Here is an 11,892-nt window from a genome sequence, read left to right on the forward strand (position 1 = left end):
TACTGTTTATATCATTTAAGTGACTTCGGGTGGCTTAGAAATAAAAAAACATGAAAAGTGACATAATTAAAAACTACTAAAAACGTAGTTAAGAGACCCCCATGCCAGGTCTTTTTGGAAGGCCAGGAGTGTGAGGGCCTGCCTCACCTCTGGGGATAAAACATTACATAGGGCAGTGTCAGCAACAGAGGAGATCTTCCTTTAGCCAATGGGATACACAACATTCCCTCTCTGCCTGGTTAGATGAGATGAGTTGAACTAGCACAGTGGTTCTCAACCTGGGGGTCAGGACCCCTTTGGGGGTCGAATGACTGTTTCACAGGGATCACCTAAGACCATGGAAGAAGACAAATTTTCCCTGGTGTTAGGAGCGAAAGCTTTTATTCTGGTGCCTTGGAACATATTTTTACAATTCGACCAATCATGCGTTTACAGTGTCAATCGGTTTAAAGCTCTATTGAGAGAATTTGCACTAAACGTATGGTTGGAGGTCACAACGAGGAAATGTATTAAGGGGTCAAGGCATTAGAAAGGTTGAGAACCACTGAACTAGGGGGAAAGTATTTGTTGGTAGTTACAATAAATACACAGATTTTACCTTACATTAAGAAACAGCCTTAGGATATAAGCATTTCAATGAATGTTATATTCAATTACGGATTCAATAGGTTGATGGGCTTTTTTCTTGAATAAACTATCCCAAACATTCCTGAACTATAAATGTTTTAAATAAATATCAAAATAGGGGCAAAGCCTTTATTAATGTAGCACTATCACAGATGGTTTAGGTGGAAAATGGATGGATGGGTAGATAGAAAGAAAGATAGAAAAACCACATTGAGAAATGGGACTAAAATTAAATATAAAAAAGATCTAATTAATCATAACATACAAAAAATTATAATGAAAGTATTTAATTAGCTTCTGTTAGGATCAACCATCAATATGGTTGATGGTTTGTAAGCTGCCCAGAGTCCTTTGGAGTTGGGTGGCAAATAAATCAAATATAACTCCAAATAAATCAAACTTCTGTGAAATCAAACTGTCCACTTAGGAAACAACAGATTGGCAATCATTTTCACATGTTGTGCACATTCACCTTTGTACAGAACAAAGTATTCAATGAGAATATTTCATTCATTCAGATCTAGGATGTGTTATTTGAGTGTTCCCTTTATTTTTTTCCCCAGCAGTATATTTTCTGGTGGATCTAAGCAAGGTCAGCCTGGTTTAGTCCTTGGATGGGAGACCAAAAGGAAATCCCTGGGTTGCAAGTTTATCTTGAAAATAAAAGCCCTTTACATCCTGTTGGAAGGCTCTGCCAAACCCCTTCAATAACATTACCAAGAAAACTGAAAATTTCCATCTAAATCTCCATATCTGTATTTTTTTAAAAAACAAAACCCTGTTTTTTCATAAAACGAAGCCCAAGAGACTTTTAACAACATGCGACTATCCCTTTTATTTCCCAGGCCTTTAAAAATACACCCTTCATGTTCAGCCAGCCAGCCCCAACCTGCCGCACAGATGCTGAATGTGCTAGCGGCAAGAGCCGGGGAAACACCACCGAGGGAGGGCGGTGGATTAGGCGGGCCTTCTGCTTTCCTGCAGCCGGGCGGCCGTCCCACAATGCTGCGCGCGCGTGCGGTGGCGGCGGTGAATGGGCTCCTCAGCTCGGGCCGGTGGGAGGTGAGCGAAGCGAGCGGGGCGGTTGTGGCCGCGGGGCGGGGGGAGAAAGAACAGGTACCCCCAAATCCCCTGAAGCCGGGAATTCCTTTTTGGGGCAACCCGAAGGGGCAGAAGCAGCTGACAAGGGAGAGCGGCTCGTGGGCGAGAGGGGCGTCGTCAATGGGGAGCTCGGCTTTTCTTGGGGGGGGGGGGTGTCCCTGCCTTTATTCCCAAGCAGAAATTCAACGGGGAGTGGGGGAGTCCTCGTTGCGCTCACCTGCAAGAGACCGCAGAAAGGCGGGCATCGGGCAGCCATGGCTACGAAGTCGTCTCCCCCCGCCCCTTCCCGGACTCCATCCCTGCATCTTTCGCGCTTGGATAAAGCCTTGGCCGGCTGAGCCTCCTGGGTGGACCGGCTGGGCCGTTCTGGCAGGCGAGGCCCTGTGGTTGGAAGGGTGATTGAAGGCGGTGTGGGGGGTGAATTGAGTGGATGTTTATATGTGGGCTTAATTGTGTGGATATTTATGTAGGGCAAGGGGTAGGCAAAGTTGGCTCTTCTGTGGCGTGTGGACTTCAACTCCCAGAATTCCTGAGCTAGCATGATTGGCTCGGGAATTCTGGAAGTTGAAGTCCACAAGTGATAGAAGGGCCAACTTTGCCTATCCCTGCTATATAAGGCAAGGGATAGACAAAGCTGGCTCTTCTGTGGCATGTGGACTTCAACTCCCAGAATTCCTGAGCTAGCATGAGAGAGGTGTTTATGCACTTGTTTTGAGAGTGTTTGGTAGTGCAGAAATTCTGGAAAGAGGCACAAGGGGAAATTAACAGGATGTTAAATATAAAATGGGTAATTACAAAGGAGATGGCAGTATTAGTAATAAGGAGTGACATGGTTGAACTTAGAGAAATTAAAGAAGTAGCTATAGAAAATGCCCAAGCGGTAATAGTCCTAGGCTGGAAGGATGCAACAAAATGGACAATACAAAATTGGTACCAGTACATGGTGGAACACATTCAGTTTGAAATTATGGATATAAAGATGAATGTGATTAATGAAAATAAAATGAAAGAACCGATGGGATGATGGGACAGGTTTAGAGGTTATATGGTTAGTAGAATTCAAGACCAAGGTATAAACTGCAATCACTCTACAATTTGTAAATATTGTAATGTTCTTGGTTTAAAATGATAGACAAAAGGTACACCCTCATTTTGGTGGAGGGGTTTGAATGAATTATGTTGGGTGGTGGGAGCATATATCACTGTGCGCTGTGTTTTATGCAGTGTGTTTCTGTTGTTATTAAAAATTAATAAATTTTATATATATATATATATTTTAAAGGAATTCTTGGAGTTGAAGTTCACCAGTCATAGAAGAGCCAATTTTGCCTACCCCTGTTTTAGTGGGGAGCATGGGAGCAGTAGCCAGCTAGCTCTGAATTGATTTGGTTTAATCTCAGAACTAAATCGTGGATTGCTGTAAAGTGGAAGGGGAGACTGGGGGCTCTGGGGCTCTGGACTAGATTGGAAAACTTTTTTCTTTTAAAAAAGGCAAAAGCAAAAATCACTTGAATGGTTGCCACAAAAGCTACCTGGGCAATAATCATAGGAGTCAAGCTTGACTCAAGAATTGCAGTAAATTGAGATAATTTACTTCAATAATTAATCAGTGGAACAACTGGCCTCCAGAAATTGTGAATGCTCCAACATTAGAATTTTTTAAGAAGATAGTGGATAACCATTAGTCTGAAATAGTATATGGTTTCTTGCCTGAGCAGGGGGGTTGTTTGTTTGTTTAATTTGTATACCGCCCACTCCAAAGAGACTCTGGGTGCCTTACAACAATAAAACAATATAAAACAGTTTAAAATACCATTAACACAATCATCTCATGTCTAGCAGTCCTACTGTGGCTGGAATTGAAGAGTGTTAGTCACTCATGGCCCCCAGGCCTGCTGGCAAAGCCAGGTTTTTAAGGCCAGTAGGATGGGGACAGTACAGATCTCGGGAGGGGGGTAGTTGGGGGTAGATTATATGTAGCAGTAATTTTATAACTAAACACAAGCAGTAAAAAGAAAGATTGGAAAGAGTAGAATAGCAAAATGGGGATGATTTATTTATTTATTGGATTTGTATGCCGCCCCTCTCCGAAGACTCGGGGCGGCTAACAACAGCAATAAAACAATGTACAATAATAATCCAATAAATACTAAAAATGATTTTAAAAACCATTAATATAAAAAACCAAACATACATACAGACATACCGCACATGAAATTGTAAAGGCCCAGGGGGAAAGATCATCTCAGTTCTCCCATGCCTGACGGCAGAGGTGGGTTTTAAGGAGCTTACGAAAGGCAAGGAGGGTGGGGGCAATTCTAATCTCTGGGGGGAGTTGGTTCCAGAGGGCCGGGGGCCACCACAGAGAAGGCTCTTCCCCTGGGTCCCTCCAAGCGGCATGGTTTAGTTGACGGGACCCGGAGAAGACCCATTCTAACTGGTCGCTGGGATTCGTGCAGCAGAAGGCGGTCCCTGAGATAATCTGAGATGATACTTTTTGAATGCTGGGTACAAACTATATTTCAGGATGAAATGATATTGAAACTTGATTTTATCCTGCATTTAGCATCGGATGATTATTTTGTGAAATGCAATATGTCCTTTGGTGAGAGAGGAAGGTTAGACAAGCGAACATGTAAAGATATTTAAAAGGGCTTAAGAGAGAAGTAAAATAAAAACGATAAAAGATATAAGGGGTTTTGGGTAATCTCTGAGCTTGCTTGTTTTCTTACAGATGTTTCATTACCAACTTTTGAAAATACAGTGATGTCAAAATGTGAAAAATGTTACAAACTGTATCCAGGGAACAAAGTTTTCTTTCTATGGGAGTGTGACCTAAAAATACGTTTACAGAGATAATTATTTCACTGATTTCTGTTATATTTTTGCTTATTTAAGGAAGAAGAGTATCAGAATTGTTAAGGCTTCCCTTAATGTTTCTTTGTGACAATTGCAGAATGCCTGAAGATTTTACGGACAATGGGCTGTATGTACCCTGATGAGATTGTGTGCATGGAAACATGCTGCTTGCTATGGCATCTGAGACTGAAAAAGCCAATGCTCTTCTCCAGTTGTTCAGCACAGCATCTGTTATTTCAAGTCTATGCCTGGGAATTTTCTGCTATTTAGCAGATAGACTTCTTCAATTTTCTTTCATTCAGCAAACTTACTGGCTCCGGGCGTTGTCTGATAATATGGTGCATGGTATTATAGGACTGTGGTCATGGGCAATAGTGATTGGACTCAAGAAGAAAAGTGACTTTACAGAAGTAATTTTAGCTGGTTTCCTCTCCTCTGTGATTGATATGGATCACTTTATTCTAGCTGGCTCCCTTTCACTAAAGGTAAGCAAAATATAAGTTTCTTTGCCTGGAATTTCCAGAATATTTATGAGTAAATATTACTTTCAAGAGTAATATAAACATTGGTTTATTTTTTATTTTTAAATCAAAAAAATTGGTTTAAAACTTTTTATATTACAATCATGACTTCATGTTTTAGCGATTTTATTTAGCAGACTTCTAAGTTACAATTTTTATTGGTTTTCGATTTTAAACATAATATTGTAACACAGATCTACACCCATTTTCATAAATTGGTTTTTGTTGATATACAATATTTGTTATATTTATAAAATCTCACATCTTTGTCTCACATTGTCTCACAGTCTTTCCTTTATTTTTTCCTAGTCCAATTGTACCATTTTGTCCATATTTCATAGTAGTATGAGTCATTTTGTCCTTTGAGTTCAATATTTAATACGTCCATTTCAGCACATCTGTATATTTTATCATAGAAACATAGAAGATTGACAGCAGAAAAAGACCTCATGGTCCATCTAGTCTGCCCTTATATGGACCATGAGGTCTTTTTCTGCCGTCAATCTTCTATGTTTCTATGATAAAATATCCATTATCTATTAATACATTTCCTGGTGGTGTTTGATTGTCCTTCCAACATTGTGCATATGCGATTCTCGACATTGTTATGATATGTAGTATTGAATGTTCTGGGGATGTTGTTTTCTTATTATTCCAAGTAAGAAGTATTCTGGGGTGTATTCCATTGCTCTTCCTGTTATGTCTTGCAGCCAATTATGTATTTTTTCACAATAACCTTTCACTTCAGGACATGTCTTAAGTTTCAATTTTTATGGATAATAAAAGTAGTATTTTGTGGGGGCCACCCTGATGTGACCCCTTCTTGCCTGCGAATTTGAAAAGAAACTTGGCCAGCTTTTAATGCCGTTTGCTGTCCAAAGCTAGAGAGTAATTATTTACATTTAATTTTAGGGTGAAATCACTCATTCATTCTATTAACCTACAATACCAGCCTAAATTTATTGGATGTATTTGCTATGAAAAGAAATTGTATAATCCCAGAGACAGATCTTCCCAGGTTTTTCTAGAGGAAATTCTGGAGTTTAATATTTGTCTTTCCAGAATATCTTCATTGTCACCTGTATTTACACTGGAGAGGATGAAAGCTCATTGTTTATCAACTCTTTCCATCTCTTTGTTGAATGCCATAGCTAAAAAAATGGAAAGAAACTTTCTAAAAAATGGTGGAAATATTGAGACTGAAAATCAATTAAAAAAAGGCTAGTGTAATAGAAAAATTGCATTACTGTATACTGTTTCTATGCTGAGTGGTGCCCTTGTCCTTAAGCACCTTTCTATAGTGTTCTCATTGGCAGGTCGATTGGTTCCTTAGCTAAGGAGGGGGAAACTAGCATGTCATCAGATATAAAAACTCTATAATCAACTAAACATAATGATAATGCTGCTCTGTTTTTCCCATTCCATACACTTCAGATATTTCAAGATCCTTGGAATAATAGCAAGGTTTGTTGTGCTGTTTAATAGGCAAGTTACTCAACTAGAAATCAGGCTTAATATTCAGGCTTTTTAAACTTGGAATTTCCATATGTGAAAGTATACTGCTATCATAAAATTATAGTTTATTAAAAATGCTTGATAGAGAATTATAAGTGAAGTGTGTATGCCCAGTTAAAATACAGTTGGAAAATTTTACTTTAAAATTTCATCAAAAAAAGATTTAGTTTCTGGTTTGTGTTTCCTCTTTTTGGAGAGAGTATTTAAGAGGAACATATGTATTTGAAATAAAAATGATCACCACAGAGCAGGGTGAAATAATTTAGCATTCAATTTTGATATGTTTTTAAAAGATCTGCTCTCTAACATTTTAAAACAGGTAGCAATCAAATTGTTTTGTTACACCGTTTTCCAGTAGATGGCACACTTTTAAAAGAATTTAAATGTACTGTACTGATTTTACATGCAGGATTTCTAATTCTCATTTAACTCCTATCTACAAATTTTTATTCAGTAGGATTAATGTTGTATGCCGCCCCGAGTCTGCGGAGTGGGGCAGCATACAAATAAAATAAAATAAAATAAAATAAAATAAATAAATAAATAAATAAATAAATGTTGTATTTAAGTGACTTGGTTTTTTAAAAGTTTGATAGATGGAAGCATGGAAGGCTTATCCATTCATTGTGATCATAATTTATGTTCCTCACTTCTGGTTCACATAAGCTACCAACCACAGGTGAAATAGACTAAATATAATAGTTGCCTTATTTCATAGAGGAAAATATCCATCTGTTCTAGAACTGAGGCTTAATCTACTTAAAAAAACCAGAAGGAGCAAGTTTTTAAATACACTCATTTTTTATTGTCTTGATAATCCAGGGCATAGGGTTATGACCTATAAAGCCCTTCATGGCACCGGACCAGATTATCTCAGGGACCGCCTTCTACTGCACGAATCCCAGCGACCAGTTAGGTCCCACAGAGTGGATCTTCTCCGGATCCCGTCAACTAAAGAATGTCGCTTGGCGGTACCCAGGGGAAGAGCCTTCTCTGTGGCGGCCCCGGCCCCCAAAGATTAGAATTGCCCCCACCCTCCTTGCCTTTCGTAAGCTGCTTAAAACCCACCTCTGCCATCAGGCATGGGGGAATTGAGACCCTCTTCCCCCTAGGCCGTTACAATTCTATGCATGGTATGTATGTATGTATATTAATGGGTTTTTAATTGTTTCTAACATCAGACTACTATTGTACACTGCTTTATTGTTGCTGTTAGCCGCCCCGACTCTCCGGAGAGGGGCGGCATACAAATCCAATAGGTAGGTAGGTAGGTAGGTAGGTAGATAGATAGATAGATAGATAGATAGATAGATAGATAGATAGATAGATAGATAGATAGATAGATAGATAGATAGATAGATAGATAGATAGATAAAATGCAAATCAACAAAATTGGTGCAGCTGTTATATACTTTTTTCCCTTTTTAAAAAAAAAATATTTTCCTTTCCAATACCAGTTAGGATTGTACCTTTTTCCCCCCTCCCTCAGGCTGCCTTGTCTCTCCCACAAAGACCGTTTCTTCACTGTTCTACTGTGATTCCAGTTGTGTGCCTGGTGTTAAAGTTCATTATGCACCTTCTCAAGCTGAAGGATTCCTGGTGCTTTCTTCCCTGGATGATGTTCATCTCCTGGACTTCGCATCATGTTCGAGATGGGATACGCCACGGCCTGTGGATCTGCCCCTTTGGAAAGACGGTACCCCTGCCTTACTGGCTTTATGTGGCCGTCACCGCAACTTTACCCCATCTCTGTTCTTTTCTTTTGTATTTGACGGGAACAAGAGAACTGATGTCGATAAAACATGGGATTCGTATCGATGTGTAAAGAGATTGAAGATGGTTCTGTTCTTGAAAATGTTTTTTTCCCCCTGATTATTGAACTAGGTCAAAGTTGATGTTACATAGTCTAAAGAAACAACGTTGATTTCCTGTGGTCACTGCTGCACAAGGTAATGTGTGACTGTTGGGGACCATTAATTTATTAGTAGCTCCATTTTTTTAGATTTTATGGTTATCTGTTTTTGTTGTCTGTAAATAGATGCTGGTCCCAATCATGGTTTGTCTTGCCTGAACCTAGTGGCTAAAACCCCTTTTAATAAATGGATTATAGTTTCAGAAAGCAAACAAAATACATTTCCTCTGATTTGGCATCTGTTTAACATCGGGACAAGAGGGTTTACTGTATAGAAGCTGTTATTGTAGATTTCTAGGCAGCTGACGCCCTCTGCTTCCCTTGAAAGATGGACCAACATGGATAAAATGCTATCTGTCTCAGCATTACTTAGATATTCTCCTGTATCTTCTGCTTTAAGTATTTGCCATAGATATTGTCAGCTGTATCTGCACCATTTTGAAAATGTGAACAGCATCACTGATAAAAAGTTTAAAATTCAACACTGTACGTTATTTAGGAAAATATAACACTAGGGACACTGCACTTTATTAAAAGATAGCAAGAAATAGGGGCCTTTGGAGTTAATGCCAGCTCCCTAAAAATCTATATTTTGGTAGGGTTGTGCAAAGTATTCAAAAGAAATTCTTTGCCAACAGGTAGGTATACAAAATAAGGGATTTTTTTAAAAAAAAATCATGACAGCGGCCACATGTTTTGGAAAGCTTGTACAACAAAAGCTACAGTATCTCTGTGTGTCTATGTGTGTACATGTTTCTCTGAAAATATTACCTACCCCTGAAAGTAAGTCCTAGCTTGATTTTTACATGTGTGCCCAATAAAAACCCTACCCTGAAAATAAGTCCTGATTAAGACCCCACCCACACCAGGGTGCATGCATGGATAAAAATTAAGCTAAGATGAGGATGCAAGGGTAGAGCTGCTCTACTACTTACCTTTGGACACTTGCAGCTGGGCCTCGCACACAGCTTCCTTGCAGCCAGCAAGGCTTTCCTGAAGGTCTCTGCAGTCGATAACAGAGCTCCGGATTGATCTGGGACTCTATTATCAGCTGCACAAGCCTTCAGGAAAGCCTTGCCACTGCAAAAAGTTCCTGAAGGCTTCTGAAAGCAAAAAGGACTCCACAAGTGAAGTGAGTCCGTGGACGACATCCCCATCCCTCCAAAAAACAAGACTTGGTGCCTTTTTTGGTGCCAAAAAAAAAATAGATGGGGTTTTATTTTGGGGAAAACATAGTAACAGTGGGACCACCATCAAAGGAAAGTGGCTGGTGCAGATGCATGCTGAGAATAACCAGGAACAGATTTTAAAGCGGCTGCATCTATATTGCAAAAGACACAGCTGCCTTAGCAGTTTGAAGAGTGGTACTTCATTCACGTTCTCATGAATGACACTACATGCAAACTAATATTGAATATTTTGTACTGTCCTCTTTTATGCCTCTAAGTTCTTAAGTCCAAGTGAGATGAGATGGGGTAAGATGAGTGGAATATTATGTAATAACAGGCAGACTATTCTTTTGCCAGACAGGTTCTTTAACATTCAGAATACTGGAGAGATGTTCTGATTTCGAAATGAAATGATTTCCATTTTATGAAGAATATAAAACTGCTAAAACGAAAAATGTATTGTATTGCCTGTAACGTTCTGATATGAACATAAATGCATTTGCTTTCAGGATTTTCACTGAAATCATAAAAGAAATGACATTCCTGAAAGAGTTGGTGCCAATTAAAATATTTTCTGCTTCTATTGAATGTTCGTATTCCTTTTGGTTTACAAAAGAATATTGAAAAGTGCAATATTGCAAACTATCGAGAACTTCTTCTAAGCAATCCGGATAAATAACAGAGTTGGAAGGGATTGTGGAGGTCTTCTAGTCTTACTCCAGGCTCAGGGAGGAGACTTTCCGACTAAGGCAGTCAAGTCTCTTCTTTAAAACCTTCAATAATGGCACATCCACAACTGCTCATTGTCTTTTGTTGTTGTTTTGTTATGTGCTTCTGTTGCTTTATTTATATACATGCACACATATTCGCTTGTCTTGAGAAATACACAAAGTGGAATCAGGAATAGTGATTTTCTGTGAATGTTTTCCAATGATACTCCTTTTGCATTAAAACTGCTTTAAATACCTGCTGTTTGAAATGTCCTTTCTTTCAATTCAAGGCAACAAGTATCTTTAATACAGGTAGTTCTTGACTTGTGGCCGGTCACTTGGCAAACATGCCAAATTATGACTGACCCCAAAAATAAGACTTATAATTCAGATTCATAGTTCCGATGCAATCACAGGATCCAATTTGGGCAATTAGCATTCATAGAAACATAGAAGATTGACGGCAGAAAAAGACGTTATACTATAAAAGACCTCTGCCCGTATACTATTTCCTGTATTTTATCTTAGGATGGATATACAGTATGTTTATCCCAGGCATGTTTGAATTCAGTTACTGTGGATTTACCAACCACATCTGCTGAAAGTTGTTCTACAAGCATCTACTACTCTTTCGGTTAAATTATATTTTCTCACGTTGCTTCTGATCTTTCCCCTAACTAACCTCAGATTGTGCCCCCTTGTTCCTGTGTTCACTTTCCTATTAAAAACACTTCCCTCCTGAACCTTATTTAACCCTTTAACATATTTAAATGTTTCGATTATATCCCCCCTTTCCCTTCTGTCCTCCAGACTATACAAATTGAGTTCATGAAGTCTTTCCTGATAAGTTTTATGCTTAAATCCTTCCACCATTTTTGTAGCCCGTCTTTGGACCCGTTCAATTTTATCAATATCTTTTTCTAGGTGAGGTCTCCAAAGCTGAACATAGTATTCCAAATGTGGTCTCACTAGCGCTCTATACAGCGGAATCACAATCTCCCTCTTCCTGCTTGTTATACCTCCAGCTATGTAGCCAAGCATCCTCCTTGCTTTCCCTATCACCTGACCGCACTGGTCACCCATTTTGAGACTGTTAGAAAAGTGTCTGCACTGCATTCAGCCCACATTTACGGCTACTTGCAGTGCTGCATGCTCACATGACCACATTTTACAATATTTTCATCGAAACACTGATTTGCTTCCAACAAAAACTGCTCCAGAGTATGGCCCATGTTTAACATCCAGTATGTTCACAAAATGATTGCCGTGTTTGGTTAATGACCTCTGCACAAAAAAAAAGTAAAATAGGGAACAATCTCGTCACCCAACTTAGCAATCAAAATTGTGCGCTCAATTATAGTTGTAAGTTGAGAGTTGTACTTATTTACACCTACTTCTTGCTTTCCCCATAAGTATCCATGAAGTGGGTTGTGCTGAGAGGGAGATAACAAAGATTTCATAGGTCTCATTTGTTCTAT

At 39.1% G+C, this 11,892-nt stretch overlaps 1 protein-coding gene across 2 annotated transcripts; it reads left to right on the forward strand.

Annotated features, from left to right (window-relative positions):
- Window positions 1-1,425: 1,425 nt before the first annotated feature.
- Window positions 1,426-10,669, forward strand: TMEM267 (transmembrane protein 267). Of its 2 annotated transcripts, none has more exons than XM_070736382.1 (3): window positions 1,426-1,689; window positions 4,627-5,072; window positions 8,113-10,669. In XM_070736382.1, the coding sequence occupies exons 2-3, from the start codon at window positions 4,749-4,751 to the stop codon at window positions 8,446-8,448; spliced, it is 660 nt and encodes a 219-aa protein (XP_070592483.1). In that variant the 5' UTR covers window positions 1,426-1,689; window positions 4,627-4,748; the 3' UTR covers window positions 8,449-10,669. The 2 variants fall into 2 exon arrangements, with proteins under 2 accessions (XP_070592483.1, XP_070592484.1); XM_070736383.1 differs by having other exon boundaries at window positions 1,529-1,689; window positions 4,685-5,072.
- Window positions 10,670-11,892: the final 1,223 nt, after the last annotated feature.

This window comes from Erythrolamprus reginae, chromosome 2, assembly GCF_031021105.1.
Source record: "Erythrolamprus reginae isolate rEryReg1 chromosome 2, rEryReg1.hap1, whole genome shotgun sequence".
NCBI lineage: Eukaryota > Metazoa > Chordata > Lepidosauria > Squamata > Dipsadidae > Erythrolamprus > Erythrolamprus reginae.